This window comes from Grus americana, chromosome 12, assembly GCF_028858705.1.
Source record: "Grus americana isolate bGruAme1 chromosome 12, bGruAme1.mat, whole genome shotgun sequence".
NCBI lineage: Eukaryota > Metazoa > Chordata > Aves > Gruiformes > Gruidae > Grus > Grus americana.
The window spans coordinates 9,533,598-9,553,219 of NC_072863.1; the positions used below are offsets into that span (position 1 = coordinate 9,533,598).

Sequence of the window (19,622 nt, forward strand, 5' to 3'; positions counted from 1 at the left end):
CCCCTCTGGCCACTGGCAGAAGATGAGCTCAGCTGCTTTGTGGAGCAGATTCACATGGAAAAGCAGATTTGCTTTAACTTTTATGCTTCTTTTTTGTCCTGGTTAGTAGAAGACTAACAAGCTTTTCTGTAGCTAAAAAGCTCTACGTTTTTCCTCTCTGTGTTCCAGATGACAAGCCATGTGTACACCCTGATAGGCTCTGTCCTGACATCCCCAGGAATATTTGGGAAGCATAAGAGGGATCACAGCAAATGGCCTGGAGTGACTTTCAGTGGGTGTGCCAGTGGAAACCATGACGGAAGCAATGAGCAAAATCTCTGCAACACTTAACATGTCTTTTTTGGTTTGCTGGGATGCGTTTTCATCACTCTGAGTCCTACAGCATCACGCATGGTTGTGGATTTTTCCAGCAGCAGCAGCAGCAGCAATAACGATCCCCTATGACAGTTCAGCACCTGCCTTTTGGCACTACTCAATACATTAACTTCTGCAAGTGAGGCTCCTGCCCAAACACTGCCTTCATCCAAATGCTCAGTGAGGGGGAGGCTCTGCCAGACGAGAGTCACCAGAGGGGTCAGGCGGCTCATCATGTCCCCACAGTACCTGGGGCAGAGAAGCAGCGCGGGTGCAAGCCCAGGCACCCACCACGCTGTGAGGAAGCTGCACCCGGCAGCCTGGGCTGAGCCCCGGGGCGTTTGAGGGTGGGAGCTGGCTCTGGCACTCGGAGGATGAGCTAGTGCATGAGGACATGGGCTTTTCAGGTGTGAAACAGGAACCAGATTGTCTCAAAGGCTTGTGAGAATTCACTAAGCTGCCAAACCAGGGTGCTAGCCAGGAATTAGCAGCAGGTCCTCCTCTGCATCCTGGGGAAGGACTCCCACCTGGTTTGAAGTCCAGTTGAAAACATTTCCCAGTCTCTGGTGAAGTACCTCAGCCTGTCTGCCCAGCCTGCACACATCTGCTCAGTGGAGAGGACCTTATCTGCCCACCTTGTGGAGTGAGCACAGCTGCCAGGCAGCTGATCTCTTCGTGCACCTTAACTGGACCGGAAAAAAGGCAACGCTTGCTGCTCGGTGACTCTGGCAGGAGAGCCGCTCAGTTCTTCTTCCCGGACCCCGCGGTACCAAGCGTGGGCTTGCTTTGTCCTCGCATTGCTCACCACCAGCTGTAAGAGCTCTGTGTTTATCTCAGCCCTATCAGTGCCACTCTTGCAGAGCTGCTGCACAGCCTTTCCCCCTATTAATAGACCCCATAATTCACAGAGGGAAAATAGCCTTTCAGGCAGTGGTGATATTTAAACCAGGGGAGGTATCAGTATTTTTTTTTAACTTGTTTTTTAGGCATTCAGTTCCTTTGCTCCAGCCTCCGCTCCACATCTGTGACTGCAGCCTTCTCCATCCAGCTGAGAGGGAAATTATGTGTGCAAGAGGAGTCAGGGCTCCCTTCCTGGCACACGGCTCACATCGCTAGGACTCCCACGCCTGCTGCACGCTCAGCCACATGCTTGAGGATGCTGCACTTGAAAGTCCAGTTTCTGGATGACTCCCAGAAGATCTTTGTAGTTGATGTAAGTGGTTATTGTATTCTTACTGGGGTTTTTGTGCTAATTATTGAAGTCCTTGCTGCTCTGAAGGATTGCATGATTTCTGATAGCTTCTGGTTTTCAGCTTAAAAAAAAGTAAAACAAACAAAAAAAAACCAAAGCAAAAACCTTCAAATCCAAAACAAAAGGTTGTAGCGCTGATTGCTAAGTGTCTTTCAGCACCAACACACTCCCACTCTCCCTTCTTATTGGCATTATTAATAAAGAAGGAAGAATGGCTTTTACTTATCTGGTACCATCTTTTTGGAAATCAGCTAATATGAAGTGATGCTCTTGACAAGTGTCGCGTTCTTCTCTTATTTGTCTGGCTGCCAGTATAAGCATTCAGCAAGGATAAAAAAAATCTGAGAACAGAATAAAAATGGGATATTTAACCAAACTACGCCAGTGAGAAACATCCGCATGTATCTCTTCCTGAGCATTCAGTTGAAAAAGAGAACTGTGTGGTTTTGAGAATAGCTGAGGAAAAAACTCACTGTATTTTATTTTCTGCATGACAGTGTCCTACAACACACTGTCATTAATAACTCACATTTAATAAATGCTAGCTCTGAATATTGACTGCTGAAATAGGTTTAAGTGTTAAGTGTTAATATCTATGGTGTTAGATTTATATATATGTATATAGATAAATGAAAGTAGATATATCTTGCCTATGTGTTATACTTTTTACACCTGTGATTGAGCATTAACTTCTTGTTAGGATTTGATAATCACAGTAGCTAACTGAATTAGATAGTTCAAGTAGATCTGTTCTAGCACTTACCTACATCTCCTATGGGACCAGAGTGCTTTATATAAATTTTTTTTTTTTCAAGTTCTATTACATTTTTTAGACTGTCCTGTCCTCTGGTTTTATAGCACAGCCTGACAACTGCTTGGTCTTGGATGTACTGCTCGGTTTCTTTGTGACAGCAATTTTGCTCAAAAGAGGACTGTAAAGCAATCCCATCACTTGGCACAGTATGGAAGTCGTTTGATTTAATTTTGTTAATATATCCTAGACCTGGAGTCAGCTTAAAAATGAGGTTAGTCATTCAAAAATGCTTTTTTTCCATAGTGATCAGATCAAGGCATAGTGAGAGACAATTTGAAAGATGCTGCTGGTACAATATTACCGTATTTTTTTCCATCTCTGCTTTCTTATTTGCCCAAAACACTTACAGCACTATAGCTCTGCACGACATGTTATTGCAGCAAATAGCTTCCATTAGAGGAATGCCTGGCCATTTCCTTTTTTAGCATGGAATGGTATTGGAAACCCCTTTTAGGCATTTCATGCATTTGATGCTGTATGGGTACGATAAATAAATAGCTGAATTAGTGACTTCTCCATTATGAAAGGACTGCTTTAGGCTAAGTTTTGAGTAGATATTTTAAGCAACTCTTCCTAAACCCTTCCTGACTTCGGAAAGCACTTTTGAATGTGCAGTACTTCAGTATAATGGGAGGGAAAAGGACAAAAGAGAGAAAACACGGAGGGCTTGATTCCCCCTCTGCCTCACACTCAGCCTGTGCGTCTGTACCTGCCTCACGTGGGTAGCACAGCTGCTGGCACATGTGGTGAGGTCTGATTTCCAGCCCGGCTTTGCATGGGAATGAGTTCTTCTCCTGGTGCTGGGTGCTGGCCCAGGAAGGCTTCTGCCTCCATCTGCCGACAGCCGGGACCCGGCACCTTCCCTGCAGCGGCTGAGCTCCCGGAATCTCCTTTAGCTGGGCACTGGAGGTGGTTCCTGGGATGGCACCTGGCAAGCCAGCTCCGACCCCCCAGGGCAGGGAAAGATGGGGGCCTGGCACATCTCTGCATGTCCCCGTTGTGCCCTCCCTGCTGAACACCCCGGGGCTGAGCCAGGGTGCGGATGGGACCTTGCTGGGATGCTGCCAGCCATGCCAGCGAGCCCTGCGCCTTGCACTGGGAGGGCACCGGGATCTCCTGTCCCAGTGCCCGGGCGCAGGGACGGTCACAGGTCAACCTTTAACCGGGTTTCTTGCACTGAGAGGAGATATTGCAAAGCTGCTTCCCATCTTCTCCCCTCCGGCTACCTGGAGCTGTGACCTGGCATTTGCTCTCACTGATGAAGTCACTCTTCTCTCTGGAAAGGGTCTAAACAAAGCATCCCCAAGCCTGGGCAGCTTCCAGAGCCCTCCCAGAGCAGCACAGAAAGAGTGAACCGCTTTACAGCCTGGGCAGACAAAGCCTGGGCATCTCTGCTAGTGGAATTTGCTACAGGGCAAGACTCAGTGGGAAGGAAAAAAAAAAAAGAAAGAAAAGGCAAACCAAACAAGCCCAGAAGAATTAATTGGTGGGGCTGAGCAAAGGACAAAATCTCCCATGGTCTCGTGTCCCTTATGATGAGTAGACGTGGGAATTCGTTGAGAAGAGGTGTGCAGAGCTGGCCGCACGCAAGCTGGTCCAGCAAGGGCATAGGGAGCATCAGGGCTGGTGGCTTATGGCACATAGCATTGCACGCCAGCCATGGCCATACAGAAGACACCAGCATGCCTGGCATGGGAGGCATCTCCCAAGGTGGTAGGGAAAGATCACACTAAATCCCACGTCTGGTGCTCCCTGCTAAACCACAGACCTGGCTGCAGCAGCCTGCGCTATGGGGAGCACTGCAGAAATGTGGCTTTGCTGTAGGAGCATAAGTGCTGCCAGGGCATCCTTTGGGGACGAGTGTGCGTGTCCCCATGTGTCACACGTTGCTGTCTGCCTCTGGATGTGCCTCTTGCTTTCTTACCCTGCTTACATCCCCAGCTGCTTCCAGCATGGAGAGGAGGGGGTGAGCACTTTTGACTGATGCTGTCCTGAGCACAACTGTACCCTGGTGCTTGCAGCAGTGTGAGTTGGGGCCTTGGTATCCCACGAACTCAGGATGGGCACCTGCAAGCACCACTCCGTGAGAGGAAAGCCTCTGTTTTTAAACCTGCCCCTGCATCACAGGGCTGCATCTCCCAGTGAGCAGGTTTTCCTGGGCAGTGCTGGGCTTGGAGGAGAGCAGGTCGCTCCCAGCAGACATGTGCTGGGTAATAACCTGGTAAGAAATACTTGTCTTTCCTGACTGCCTGACAAAGGCCGAAGTCTTTCATACTAGAAAATTCTAGCTTGGAAATCAACATTTATAATTGTTTTAATTACCCTTGTGATCTAGTAATTTCGAGGAGAACCGGGAGTGTTGCAGAGCAAATGCTGTTATTATGCTATCATTTCTCAGCAGCCTTTCAGCATGGAGCCAGCAATTTAATCCCAGAAGAAGCTGTGAAAGGTTGTTATTAGTGTGTATCACTGCCAGCAGCCGGGGTCCCTCCTGTCCCTGCCAGGAGCAGCCGCTAGTGTGGGGACCTGCAGCCTGCCTTCACCTCCATCACCCAAAATGCCATAATTTAGCAGTTGTCTGACCTGACCTCTCTGCTCCAGCTTGCTTTTGCACTAACCCATGCTCATTTTTGGTCTGCTTTTCACAAGTTGATAAAGCAGTAGGAGGGTTTTTGCTGGGGTGGGTCACTGCCAGGTTCATTTCTGGTGGTTTCTGGAGCATTTTCTAAAGTCAGGGCCTCCTGGGTTGTTCCCCAGCCCTGTCACACAGCACGACAACAAGCAAAACACCCTTCAAGTGTTTCTGTTTACTGGGAATAACTACAGCCTGGCCTCCTTTATCAGCATGTAGTGCCACCTAATTAATATTGCTAAAGTGCATGGATGACCCAGGGCCCAAGGCACAGGATCTCCACGGGGTCCTGTTGCTGTTAATTACTACTAACCATAATACTGGCTTGTCCCCAGCAATCCTGTTGCTGGCTGTTGGGGCACACGGGCTCGCTGCACAGGTTTGAGGTGTGTTCCCGTTTGCTCTTAATTGAGCATGTTTGCCACAGCCATCCCTGAATCATGCAGATGGTTGTCCTTGGGGATCATTCACTGGTTTGCTGGGGACAGAGCTGCCTGGACAGTGATGGTTGCAAAAAGTGAGCCAAAAGCAAGATTTCTTTCCTTTTCCTTTCCTTTCTGGTTTACAGTCCTTAATAAAGGAGAGAAGTGATGAGAAGGAATCTGATTTCCAAGAGCAGAGGGAAGGGGCACACAGTGTGCAGTCATCCTGTCCCACATGCTGAAACCAGCAGCATTTATTGAGTAAGGTTTTGGAAGTCAAGAATCAGGAAACAGCTCCTCTCACGGTGAAGGCAGGGAGCTAAAACTTCTCCTCCATCTCGCTGAAATCCCATCACCGTTGCTGTCAGCATTGCCTAACCCACTGTTTGCATGGTGTGTTTGTTTGCTAGCAAAAATCCTGCGGAAGAGGGTTGTTCAACCTCACCTGCAGCCATCTCAATCTTGCGGAGAAGGAGTACTTTGGGCTGGAGTTTCGCAGCCAGGCTGGGAACCACGTGAGTGCGGGTCGCGGCGTGTGGCCCTGGTGCTGCACTGTGCCGCATCCTTGCAGCAGCTGCCTGCATGGCTGGAGGCCTGCTAGCACCTCCCTGAAATACCAGATGGAAAATTTCAACGGAAAGGTTTGCCACAGTGCCAAAACCTGCTTGAAAATGGGAGTTCTGAGGGGACCCACAAGCTGGCTGGCAGAGCCCGTGGGGTTTATCTGTAGCCATCTGTTCATGGCTGCCCAGCAGGACAGCTTGCTGCAGCAGCCGAGCTGGCCAACATTTTTGTGTTGCATTCTAGCGTGATGCTGCTGCTTTTATCCCCCCTACCTCCTGTGCTCTTTATTCACCCAGCTCTTTGTTGCCTTATTTCAGGTCTGGTTGGAACCACTAAAGCCCATTACAAAGCAAGTCAAAAGTAAGTATTTCAAGAATAAAATTCTTCTAAATCACTGCCAGTGACAGACTAGCGCAGGCACACTTGTGCATCCATTATTGCTTGGGGAGGGGGACTCATTTCCAGCATTTACCTGAGCTCATTTTATATACCGTGAGGCTGGGTAGGATTGTTTGCAAAGACACCACAGTCCATATAAAATCTTGTAGAAATACTGCTGCCTTTGCAAGCTCGCATCTGCACCATTTTAGACTCGAGCTGTTAATAACCTGACAGCTTGGCAGAGGAGCAGGGGTGGCTGTGTGCGTGCGTGTGCATGCATTGCTGTGCTGGCAGAGCAGCAGGCATTGCTCCCTGCGTGCCCTCCTTTCCCCTTTGCAGCTCTTAGCGGCCCAGACGCCTGCGTGGCATGAGCCCTGCGTGAAGCAGGGTTAGTAGTGTGCCTTGCAGGCTCTGCCACTCCTCTCCTGCCCCCAGCGCCCCCGGGCCATGCATGGTGATGCTGTGGAGCCTGCCCTGAATTCAAGCTCAGCATCCCCTGCTGTGGCCATGACCAATGTTAACGCAGTGGTCCTTCCAGCCTGTGCCTGTTTCCACCCCTGCAATGAACCAAATGGTATTTTTCCCAAATACATGACAACTAGGAGGTTGTTGAGAGCATGAGGCCATGACCCTGGTATTTGCCACGGGGAAGCTGCAGTACGGTGTTTGGATGAATTTCCCTGTGAGGGGAAAGCCTGATAAAGACCCTCCCCTTTCTGGGTGCACCAGAAGTGGGATTATTTCAGGCACCAATTTCTTTTTCCATGCCCCTTCAGGCTTACTCTTGCAGGGCTGTGTCCCTCCGGGAGCCCCTGAGCTGTCCCATGTAGACAGTTGGTGTCTACAAAATTGCCTCCCTTCCTCCATGCTCTTTGCCTCAGGCTTGGCCACTTGCTCTCACTCATCCCACAAAAAAGCTTTGCCAAAACAGCCTCCTACGGAGCTGCTTCATCCCGAGTGCTTGGAGGGCTGAGTTTAATGTACAGCCCTGCTGACGGCAACTGTGTGTCAGAGTTCTGACTGTGCTCCAGACGAGCACCCCAGGCACTACCCCATGGAAACCCCCCTCCTGGCAGGGGTCTTTTTGGAATTTAAATAAATGCTGGGGCACTTTTTTCCTTTACTGTTATTTAGGCATCCAACTCTCTGTTCGCTTCTGTTGGTAACAGTGGGGGTCTGGGTAGGCTGGTTGTGGGGGCAGGATGGAGTCCCTGATGCTGAGGGCTTCCAGCCCTGTTCTGTAAGGGCCCAGAGTAATTTACTCTATAAGGAGACAGCATGTGTGAAGAGAGTTGTAAATGTTCTCAATAGACACATAAAAGAAAACTTATGAGGATGTTGTGTTTTAAGATCCTAAGGAGGTTCTTTTCAAATTTATGGTGAAATTTTTCCCAGTGGACCCCGGCCATCTGAGAGAAGAGCTGACCAGGTACAGTACTTGTTCTATTACTCTTACCACACAGTTCTATATGTTTGCAATTGCGAAGCATGCATTTCATTCTTTATCTTCATCCACCCAAACTTGTCTGTTAGCAGTGGTTAATCTAAGTATTGAAAGAGCTCTATACTTTACAAATCAAAACCCAAGAGAATATCTTTTCTTGATCCTCTGTTTTTAAACAAAATCCACTTGAAGGATCAGCCGTCTTAAGAGGCTGCAATTTGTTTTCTGCCAAATGCTTTAGCAGTTGGGCACCAAGTCTGACTTCGCTTGGTCTAGCTCCTGCCTCAAGCTGTGTTCTGAAAGAAGAACTTTAATTTTATTTTCAAAAATGACATCGTTAGCTCTTATGTTTTAGAGAAAGCATTGCAAACAGGAACTAAGAATAAAACTAAAAGACAGTGCTTCTACAGAACATTAGCCCGTAGAGATGTAAATGCGCTCCGAAGCATAAAGGAATGTTAACTCTGAAACCTACTAATGGGCATTTCAGTGGCAAGGGGCATACTGGTTATGGTGGTGCCCAGCTGCAGCCTCCTGCAGGGGCTGCACGCTCTTCCTGTGACCTCACGGACCCGCAGCCCTTGGGTTGAAATGTGGGCAAGCGCAGGGAGAGACACGGGGGCAGACAGCCATTCTGCAGCAGAGCCTTCAGGGCTCAGCCCTGCCCCAGGCTCTCTGCTGAGCCCTGCTTCCCCCCAGGGCACGCTCCTGTCCTCCTCCACAGGTACCTCTTCACCCTCCAGATCAAGAAGGACCTGGCACTGGGGCGGCTGCCCTGCAGCGACAAGAGCGCGGCGCTGCTCGTCTCCCACCTGCTGCAGTGTAAGGGCAGGCGAGTGCCCACAGGGCCTGTGCCCCTTCCCTGGGGACAGGGGACACCAACGGGACTTTGCTTTGGCTGCATAGCCCGGGTTTCCCCCTGCAGTCACCCCCTTGCAGCTTAGCGCTGCTCTCCCTGTGTCCCCCACAGCCGAGCTGGGCGATTTCCATGAGGAGACGGACCAGCAGCATCTGGCAACCCACAGGTACCTGCCCAACCAGGAGTACCTGGACAACAAGATCATGCATTACCACCGGAGACACAGGTAAGGGCTGCTCCGCACCATGGCCGCCCATCGAAGCATCCGATGGGCACCTGCCGATGTGGCCGTTCCCATTAGCAGACAGGGCTGGCAGTGGGGGGGTATGGGGGGGGGAGGGGGGGGGAGGTGTGTGATGCCAGCGCAGGTATGTCCAAAAATGGCATTTTTTCAGCCCATTTCAGCAGCTGCCTTCTCACTCTTGTTTCTTCCTGGCGCGTTTGTGTCTCCAGTGGGAAGACACCGGCTGAGTCAGACATTCAGCTGCTGGATGTGGCCAGGAAACTGGAGATGTACGGGATTCGCCCGCACCCCGCCAGCGATGGTGAGGGGACACAGATCAACCTGGCCGTGACGCACATGGGGGTGCTGGTCCTGAGGGTGAGCCTGGGGATTGGGGCGGGCTGCCAGCACCCAAGTGGGGTGGCCTTTCCCCAGGGACATTGCCTCCAGCTGGAGGGGGACCCTTCTCCCCTCTGTGTGCTCCAAACCCTCCCAAATCCTACAAGAGGGAGCAGGCTCTGGCAGACCTCGGGTGTGGAGGTGATGCTCCAGGGCATGGCTGCAGGGCTCTGCCCCACCATCCCCATCAGCGCTGGCTGCGTGCCACCACACCTGCCCCAGCTCTGTTGGCCCTTGTCAGGGCAAGTGCAGCTGTGTAAGCGCCACAGGTTACACGGCTGTGTCACATGTGTTCACTGTATAATCTTCCAGCAAAAATAGCCACCTCACGTCTGTGCAATTACATAATGCTGTAATCACAGTGTAGCTGCAGAATAAATACAGGCTTCCTCACAGCCCGCGTGAAGCAGTGCTTGCCTCCCACACCGGCTAATTTCAACCTGGGAACATCTTGCCAGAGCAGGAAAAAAAAATCCTAACTGTGGGTCTGCTGTTCATAATTAGTGCTGACAGACCTGGTTATTTATTCAGAGCAATAAATACCCTTCATGCATGATTAGAACTTCTGTGAGCCCATTAAAATCTGGGCTCTCCCAGAAAGCTGAGAGGGTCTCGGTGCCACAGCATGGAGTAATGCAATTTTACCTGGTCCTGCCGTGACACCAGTGTTGTGTGGCTGCATCTAAATTGATGCATAATGGTAATGAGGGGTAAGGTATACTTGCAGCCTCTTAAGCTGGGTCTAAAGCCATGGGAGTGAGCTGAGCTCTGCTATGCTTCCCAGCAAAGGAGAGGAGGGTTTTATTTCTTGGGGGGGGGGCTGATTCTGCATTAACTCATGTCACATTCAAGCTGGGATAGATGGGACTCCCTGCCTCGACCTCTGTGAGGATCATATTGGGATCCTGGAGTTTTACAAATGGCTTCAGAAGGCAGAGTTAAGCCCTGAACCTCCATTTCCACTTTTAGGACCAATTGATGGAGAGAAGGGTCAAACACGAAATCCCAGCATCCCTTCCCCAGACCCCAGCAGCACTGAGAGCTGCATCAGGGTCTCATGCAGTGTCCTGTAAACTCAGGTCCTGGCCTATTGTATTTCTGTATTCCTGGCTTGCCCTATCCTGCCATAACTGCTGTGTCTGTCCTTGCAGGGCAATACAAAGATCAACACGTTCAACTGGTCCAAAATTCGCAAACTGAGTTTCAAGAGGAAGCACTTTCTCATCAAGCTCCATGCAAACATGTCTGTAAGTACCACACTGCAGACAGCTGCCAGGCTCAGCAGCAGGCAGCTGTGGCACAAGGATCAGCCATGCAAAGTCCCCATTTTTGAATAAAATCCATTTCTGCTGCTCATGGGTGATTCTCCTTCCCTGCCCAAGCACAGCATGTGCCACCCCTCCCGTGTCCCCAGTGGGGTGACGCTGCGCTGCCTGGAGCTGCTGGCAGCCCAGGTCCTTTGGGCAAACAGCAGAGCCTGGCCCTGCACCCCGATGCCTGCTTGCTTGTCTCTGGCCGAACAGGTGCTGTGCAAGGACACGCTGGAGTTCACTATGGTGAGTCGGGACACCTGCAAGGCTTTCTGGAAGACGTGTGTGGAGTACCATGCCTTCTTCAGGCTGTCTGAAGAGCCCAAGTCAAAGCCCAAAGCCCTTCTGTGCAGCAAGGGCTCCAGTTTCCGATACAGGTAAAGTCCCAGGGGCTGGGAAGGGCATGGGGACGGCTCTGAGCCTCCCCTTTATGTCGGAACTGGCTGGATGTGAGGGGATGATGCCCAACAGCAGCTTTTCCCGGAGACCACTGCCTTGGTCCTGCTGCATCCCCTTGCCTTTCCTGGGATGCAGGGATGCCCAGGACTGGGGCTGATGGTGCTGCTCACGCCTTTCCCCCCTTGCTGCAGTGGGAGGACACAGAGGCAGCTGCTGGAGCATGGGAGGAAGGCGAAGATGAAAAGCCTGCCCTTCGAGAGGTACTGGGGGCCATGGAGGGAGGCAGTGCCCAGGAAGGGGTGGGACAGGGCCCTCCTGGCCAAGCACCCACCCATTCTCTTGGCCTTGCAGGAAGCACTACGCGTCCCGCTACGATGAGAGGCAGTGCCGCTCCTCCCCCGATCTTCTGACAGACGTCTCCAAGCAGGTATGTCCCCTGGGCATCAGCGAGAGGTAGTGCTGGGGCTGGGGGGGGGGTGTGTGTGTGTGGGGGGGTGTCTTGGCATTGCAGCCCCAGCTGACAGGGCTCGGCTGGACTCCAAGCCTGGCCCTCAGCTCTGGGAGCTCGCTGCCAGCCTCACTCTGCCCCCCTGCCCGGCTGGGCACCCACCCACCCTCTGCCTCTGCTCAGGTGGAAGAGCTGCGCCTGGCCTATGGCAGACAGGGCTCCTACCATGCCAACGGGGTGCACACCTCTGAGCCCACGCTGGACAGCCGGTGCCGGAGCTCTGCCATGGAGGTGACGTTCGCAGCTGAACTAGAGCGCTCCAAACCCGAAGCCTCCCCCGCCTTCCTGTCCCACTCCAAAAGCTCGTCCGCCTTCCCCCTGCTCTACGCCGAGCTGGAGCTGGAGCGGGCGTGGGAGCCCGCTGACCTCTTCGGTGCCAGGAACCCCTTGACATCCTTTCGGCCCCACCACCAGTTTGCTGGGAATGGTAAAAGCACCTCAGTGGGCAACATGCGGGAGGTGAGCGCCCGAACACTGGTGTACACGGATGTGCCGTGCCCCCCACCCATGGCTGCCCCGGCCCCACAGGTCCTCTTCTACCTGGACAGGCCCCCGCAGCCCCTGTGCCACGCACCGGTGCCTGGAGAGGATGCAGCAGGACCAGCCGGTGGATGTGGCCCTATGGCAGCAAAACCCCCCAGATGGAGTCTGAGTGGGACCCGGGCTGGGGAAGTTCATCACGAGGCTGCGTGCATGGCAGCAGACATGAGCGTGGCCCCAGTGGGGGAGAGAAGGTCGCTGGCTCGCTCCTTCGATTATGGCCTTCAGGAGCAGCCTCCCAAGCGGTCTTGGAGCCAGTCGGACATGAAAACCATTCGCTTCCCCTATGGCTCTGAGTTCAGGCCCCTGGGGCCGTGCCCCACGCTGAGCAGCCGGAAAGTGAGTGTCTTTCGGCACGTGCCGGCCCAGCAAGGGCTGGCACCAGGGCTGCGGCGCTCTGCCGAGCGCTACGTGGGCAGCAGCACCGAGTCCAGTGACTCTGACTCCGACCTCCTGGCTGCCGACTACTGCTCCCTGTATGGCCGGGTGCTGCGGTCACCCATGGCCCGGGTGCGGCTGTCCTCCGGCAGCCTCCAGCTAGATGAAGAGGATGAGGAGGTGTCCTTTGCCACCAGCACCACTGAAGAGAGGACTTCCAGGGGGGCCTCCAGGTATTTCACCTAGGTGCCTGACACTGGCCAGAGGGAGCAGAGGTAGCTGGTACTGACCTGGGGCTGCAGAAGGGTGACATTCTTGCTTGCAGGAATGCTTGCTGCTCACGAAACATTGATGGGCCTGTGTTGTGCGAGTGCTCTTAGCTATAGAGTATGTGTTAATGGACAGCAGGGGAGTGCTCAGGAGAAGTGCTCAACCCCTGCACCACGCTTGGAAGGCAGTGTGTCTCTGCCACCATACGCAGGGAGTACTGCTCCATTTAGGGGGGTCAGGGCTCTCCTAAAGCCCTGCAAAGATCTTGTGTCCTGCCCAAGCTGGTGGCTGCTGGCCATGCTTGGAGCTCAGCTGCTGGAGTCTTTATCGAGGGGGAGGGAGAGAAAGAAAAGAGACATCTCACAGAAGAGTTAAAACACCTGGTTTTTTCACAGCTGCAGGGAAGCACACTGGTGGGAAGGGTGTTTGAGGCCCATTTGGAGAGGAGAAGGATGGCCAGGGGCAGCTGCTGCTGACCTGATCCCCTGTGGACACAGCCAATGCTTGCGGCATAGAGCCCGTCTCCTCCATGCTGCCTCTCCTCCCTCCAATGCTGCAGGGAACGCCTGGCCCTTGAGGACAAGGTTGCACATGTGGGGTGCTCCTTGCAATGGTTGGAGCCACAGAGGAAGCAAACAGCTCTGTCTTCTCCCCAGTCAGTTTACAGCACTGTCATTCCCCCAGAAACATCGCGTTGGTGCTTGTAAATCATTTAGCAGCATCCAACAGCGAGCTCCGGGAAGTGGGTTAATAAATGATATTGTATAGTTCTGCTTTTCTTAGGTCCATTAGTTGTCATGTTCTGGCAGCAGCTCCACAGCCCCAGCACCTCAGTGCCCTGCTTCAGTCTAAGGAGGTGAGGCATGTCAGGGGGTCCTTTGGTCCCCCAAATCAGGCCTCAGCTAAGCAGCATGAGGAAAAAAGATCTCAGGAGAGAGTAGAAAAGAAACAGGCAGCTGGTGCTTACCCTTGGCATTAGGAAGTCTGCGGTAACCATGGTGCTTCAAAACTTTCCTGTTTGCTACATGAGTGCAATGTTATTTTTACCAGGGCTGTTTCTAGCTGTACAGAAGGAGCAGGGGCTGGAACTGCTCACTGTCCATGGGGCAGCAGGAAGGGGATTCCCAGTTTATCCATTGCTCCCTTGAAGGGGAAAAGGTATATTTCTTGGAAGTATTTTTATTACAAAAACTTATTACCCTAAATCTACATGAAAACTACCCCCCCCCAAAAAAAAAAAAAAAAAAAAAGGAGAATGATGACACCTCTGTAAGATTTTAGGGGAGGATCTTGTTACTTTTAAGAACCCTGTAAGACTCTGTAGGACGTGATTGTAAGGAAAGGGACAGCCCAGTAAATCCACAGTTGAGAAACTACCGTGGCCTGCTAGAATGGATTTCAGAAACAAGGAACCTGGGGCAGACAGAGCACAGGTTAACACATAAGAAGAAACTGGACTTATGGGTACTGCTCACCCTGCGCATCGCTGTCCTTTGTTTTAGAAGCTGGACAATAAAAATCAGTTGTTCACACCAGAGTTTTGGGTTCCTCCTCCTGCCCTGTCAAATCTGCCCCTGCAGCCCTGCAGGCACCCCCAGCCCACCTTCCCCTGTGCCTCCCCGCTCCCAGGCTGCCCTCACTGTCCCACACAGCTGCCAGGCTGGCTTCCCCCTCCTGCAGCTGCTTGCCGGCTCCCTCTGTGCCTTCACTGTCCCAGCAACTGGGGAGACCTGCTGAGATCCCCGAACCACATTCTTGGTTGTTTGCCCAAAGAAATGCATTAGATCAACAAGAACACACTGTAAGGTTTGCCTTTGCTTCTTAGCTACCCTGTGCTGAAGAAGCTGTGAACTCCAGGGACCCCACATGCTGCTCTGGCACATGTTCTATTAAAAAAGGGATAATCTTTCTGGTTGTAAGGGAGTTGTTTCTTCGCTGTCTCAAAACTCAGCACCTTGGAAAAAGCAAGAACCACCCCTCAATACAGCATTTAAGTATGGCAGTCCCAGATGATTTGGTAGAGAGGATAAAAAGCAGCAGTGTTTTAAATACAGACTGCATGCACAGCCCTCAGAGAATGTCCCTTACAGGCTTCTACCTTAAGCACGCAGGCAAACCTACAATCATGTTACCTCCCGAAAGCATGTGGAGACAGAGGTGAAGGCTGGCCCAGGTCAGCTCTACCTTCAGCATGTCCCAGAATGGACACACAGTCCTACCCAGAGGGACAGAGGCACTGCCCAAGTCTCCAGGAGCTGCCAGCTCTAGCATTCAGGGCTATGCTGGGGAAAAAGCATTGAGAGGGAGAAACAAGGACTTGGGAACTATTTTGGGATTTTTCCATTGACTGGAAAGCACTGGGGCACAGCATGTGCACTGTGCCCTAGCACATCCTACACCATGGTCAACAATAGCAGAGGAACAAAGCAGCTCGTAAGTGACAGAAATTAACATCTTCAAGTTAAATTAATTGCGTAAACTAGCTTGCTTGGGACTAAAATAAAGGAACAATCACAGTAAGCAGTGACTCACGTCAAGGAACAACTGAAATAACCTTTGAGTAAGTCCTTCCCCACGGTTCCTGCTCAGCCCTATTCACCCAAAAGAGCTAAGAACATCTATTTAAGTGATTATGTTTTGCCAGGGAAGAAAATGAGGATGGAGAGAGGACATGGAATGATTTGGTCTGCTGATGGCGAAAGACAGAGAGCAGTACCTGAAAAAATGTAAACTTTTATAGCCCTTACGCAAGCAGAGATTATTAAAGGGGGAGGAGGCACAGCAGCATTACAGTGTCAAAACATTAAGCTACTCAATGCATTTGGACTGCAGTAACTGGAGTTCATACAAAATAGAACACTTACAGATAAAGCTAATCTTGAAATTCAGATGCACAAATTTTAGGCATAGATGTGTACGGCAAGATATAAAAAGAAGCAAAATGTATGCAGTATACAAAAGAACCTTGGTTTGGAGAAGCACTAAGACAGGTTTCAGTCTATTTACCTCATCTCTGTATTAAGTGTTACTTCATTTGTTGGAAAAAATGTGAAATAAGGCAAGCCAATATACATACCACTAAAACTTTGCAAAGAAGAAAATAATTTTATTCCAGTGTTAAGTCATAAAACAGTGTGATAAAAATCAGACCTTTAACAATTGCTAAACTTTGTGCAAACACATTAAGAACCTATGTACTTTCCTATTCAGCTATAGACATTCAGTGGAATGCAAGAACAGGTGTTTACGATACTACACACTTACTGTACAAGAGCGTACTAGAGGAGTCAGAGACCAAGGGCTTTAAGAATGGTTACATTGATAAAGGACTCATCTATCCAAGAACAAATACATTTCTCTATTCTGCAATTCAGACTACTTTGATAAGACTACTTCAATATCAATTCTTCTCAATCTACAGTGGGAAGCCTAGCAAACCAGAGAAGGGTTCCTGCGTGAATATTTTGATATAGCTTTCCATTGGCTATCTGCCAGCAACAGAATACTGCTGATTAAGTTACACAGTTCATCAATAACTAACACGTGGTGGGGAAAGAGACAACTGTTCTCTGGAAACCAGTAATACAGACATCCATTCTTTAGAGTTAGTCTTATGATGCACAGACTTTAGATGCAGGAATGCCACATGCAGTACAATAAAAAAAAAACCTTCTTGAATGGACTTGAAGAGAACAAGGCTCTACTACACACACGTGGATGTTTTTCCCCACGCTGTCCTATGAGGTAGGTATACATCCCACCCATTTTACAGAAAAAGAAGAGGCACCATAGTTCAGCAATTTGTTACAGTCATATTGTAAATAGGACAGGTTCCAATTTCCCAAATAATTCACTAGCCCTACCCACCCAGAATCATTTAGAGTTGCATAGATTAGAGACCTTGTGTCAACAGGGTAGAGCCACCAGTTCCAAAATTCAGGAGGAATTCCCATCATCTGTCCCCTCAGTCTCTCACTTAAAAAGAACACCTTAAGGGAAGTGACATGGAAGTAAATACATGTTGTTAATTCTGAGAAATTTGTATGGAGCTCTTTGAAACGAGATTTGTGTTGAGCCTGCTGAAGGGAAAGTCAAGGTAACTGTGGCACATGCCTTTTTGTACCCTCACTCCACAACGTTGAGTTCACAATGAAGTCACAGTGTTCTGACACCTCTACCGTGTTGTCACAGGCCACACATTCATCTGAGCACACAAATCCTGAAGACTCCTCTTTAGGAACAGAATCAAACTGAACCCTGCGGCTGCTCCGTTTGTCTACAGCATTCCCTGTGGCATAGCAGCTGGCAGGTGTCCTCCGGACAAGAACAGCATGGGGGGGACCCAAACCTTTTCAAAGCAACCACGCAACTCTGTGCAAGGACACCTTTCTCAAACTAGAATACAAGTTTGTAAGAGGTATATCCACACCTCCGCACATCTACTAAAATTCAGAATAAAACGCACAACAAAACAAGCTCATCAAAGTTTACAGAACTTAAATATTTATTTTTAAACCATTTAAAACCCCCCAAAACATTGAAAGAAGCTTCATCTATAAACAGATTTACAAGACTAACAACTACAGAAGCTAGAGGAGCACTACAATTTGTTTCTGTGATGCAGTTATTTTGTAAAGCTTCAGATCAACTGTATTTACAACTTTTGCTGCTTTTACATTTATAAAAATATTTATTTAATCCATAACATTATTGTTTTCAAAAACTATTTCCAGACTTTTTTCTCAGATATAAATTCTAATCGAATTTCAGTTATATAGCAGATGAAAGTTTTAAACAGAAACATTTTTTTAAAATTAAAACAAGGAGTTAAAAGTAATTTTTAAATTTTTTTTACAGTGTAGGCACCATTGAAAATAATTGTCCTTGGCATATCTAACCACCATCTCTCACAAGTGTCCTTTATATAAAAACAATGTAATGGCAACATTTGACTAAAAATGCAGTATTTACTTGCACACCATTACTTTTTCAATATTTGGCAGATATATTTCAGATTCTTTAAAATGACTTTTGTGCAAAAACAAAATGTGCAGGTCTGAACCATAAAATAAACACACCCAACCTTTATCAAAAATAAATTTACACCAACAGTTCCACAGCTAAGTACTGAAAAACAATCCCAGTTCAAAACTTCAGCATAATATACATACTGGGTTGAAAAAGGGAAAAAAAAAAAAAACAGAAGAGAAGATATTACCCATCTAGCAGTACCATAAATATGTAACTGAAAGCAACTTTATAGTCTTATCTACTTTTTATTGGAAAAAAATAAAAATAAAAACCACTCCGTACTGCACAGTACTACCTTTTTGTGAAAGAATATCTATAACTCAGTTATTTGCATATTAACTGGTAAATACATATTTAAAATACATTTTCAGAAAATTATAAACAAATTATGTTGATGTACTGTAATGTATTTAAGAACAAAAATGTGTATAAATATCTTACAGGAGAAACAACACCACCACACAGAACGCTGGTGTTACACTTATACCTGCTTGTGAGGTATGTATCATGCGACGCTCGGCTTCTCTGGCTCCCTTCCACCCAGGCATGTATACTCAGAGGAAAAAAATTAAATTAAGTTAAATTGGACTTCAGGTTTTGTCCATTATTGCCAAAAGCCCCACCCCCTCAACTGTATTGCTTAAAATTTTCCTACCATGATGATATAAGATTGAATTACTACTTCAAAACCTGTTCTAAAAGGTAATACATATACTGTACATCAGGATATACCTGTTGCTACATATCACCTGCAAACTATTGACATATTGCTCTCAAATATATTTAATCATAGAGCTGCCTAAAATACTGTACCAATTTAGAATTATAATAGATACTGTTGCAGGTTTATTTTTCAGGGCACAATAACTATATGCTGGTCGAAGCAGGTGCTACAGCAATATCCTTGCCACTACATTACATGTTTTGAATACGCTTGTGAAAAAGCTATTTTCTCTGAAGCTTGTTAGTGATTTACAAAAGTTTAACTCATGAATACAAAAGACCTGTACATCCCCATGTACAGGAAAAAAATAGCATCAAAACATACTGTACTTGCACTTTCTATTAACTAAAGTAATGGTTATTTCTAAAAGCAAAACTGCACCTCAACATTTATCAGATTAAACAGGTGAAACTACAGTATTAAAAGTTGTTCTTTACAAAATAATTTCCTGAAAATATAAAACCATGTGCACTGCCACAAAATAGTTGAGTAGGTTCTTTCAAATCCTCAATCACCATCAATATGTTGCAAAGATCCAAAAGGCACAAGGAGCTCATGAGCTAAGCACTGCCAAGCTTGAAGTAGTTTTGGTGGGTTTCACTGGGTCCATATGAAACAGCAGTCAATTCGGTAAAGTTTCTTAGGATGAGTCGTTAACAGAAAATCTACGGATAAAAAAAATGCAAGCAAGAATTTTGTTAATTCTATTGTTTCAGAGTGGCAAACAGCACATAACTATTTTTGCATCACTAAACTAGTACGTGCCTTTACCTCAACACTTCAAAGGAGAATTTAACTTCTGATGTTCTTTTCAAGAAAATACTCCCTAAAAAGATAAGTTAAAGATTCACCTGCTCCCTTACTTGCTATAAACGTGCTTACAACAAAATTGCAGGCTAAATTAAAGGAAGCAACATGTAACAGTAAAATTGCAGCAGCAGAAGACCAAACGGATATAGTTATTGTTATTATTAGGTTTAGTCTCAAAAAGAAGTGTTATGTATAACTACCAAAGCTGAAAAAGTTCAAAGCACTGGACACAGCAGATCTTTGACTTGTCAGTAAACTACTCAAATTTCCCCAACATAGGGAGTTCAGTGTCAACTAACCTTTCCTGT

General features: G+C 48.4%; 2 protein-coding genes across 2 annotated transcripts in view; one reads left to right on the forward strand and one right to left on the reverse strand.

Moving 5' to 3' along the window:
* The first annotated feature begins 1,097 nt into the window (after nucleotides 1–1,097).
* On the forward strand, nucleotides 1,098–13,667 carry FRMD7 (FERM domain containing 7). Its single transcript, XM_054839213.1, has 13 exons — nucleotides 1,098–1,167; nucleotides 1,341–1,567; nucleotides 5,885–5,989; nucleotides 6,356–6,398; nucleotides 7,815–7,848; nucleotides 8,588–8,685; nucleotides 8,834–8,948; nucleotides 9,176–9,323; nucleotides 10,496–10,591; nucleotides 10,868–11,031; nucleotides 11,245–11,313; nucleotides 11,405–11,480; nucleotides 11,685–13,667. The coding sequence occupies exons 2-13, from the start codon at nucleotides 1,511–1,513 to the stop codon at nucleotides 12,723–12,725; spliced, it is 2,046 nt and encodes a 681-aa protein (XP_054695188.1). The 5' UTR covers nucleotides 1,098–1,167; nucleotides 1,341–1,510; the 3' UTR covers nucleotides 12,726–13,667.
* Nucleotides 13,668–17,229: 3,562 nt separating this feature from the next.
* STK26 (serine/threonine kinase 26) overlaps nucleotides 17,230–19,622 on the reverse strand; it is a 32,270-nt gene continuing 29,877 nt past the window's right edge. The window contains exon 12 of the mRNA XM_054839195.1: nucleotides 17,230–19,169. Within this exon, the coding sequence (XP_054695170.1) occupies nucleotides 19,145–19,169 (25 nt within the window). The 3' untranslated portion in view covers nucleotides 17,230–19,144. The remainder of the gene's footprint in view (nucleotides 19,170–19,622) is intronic.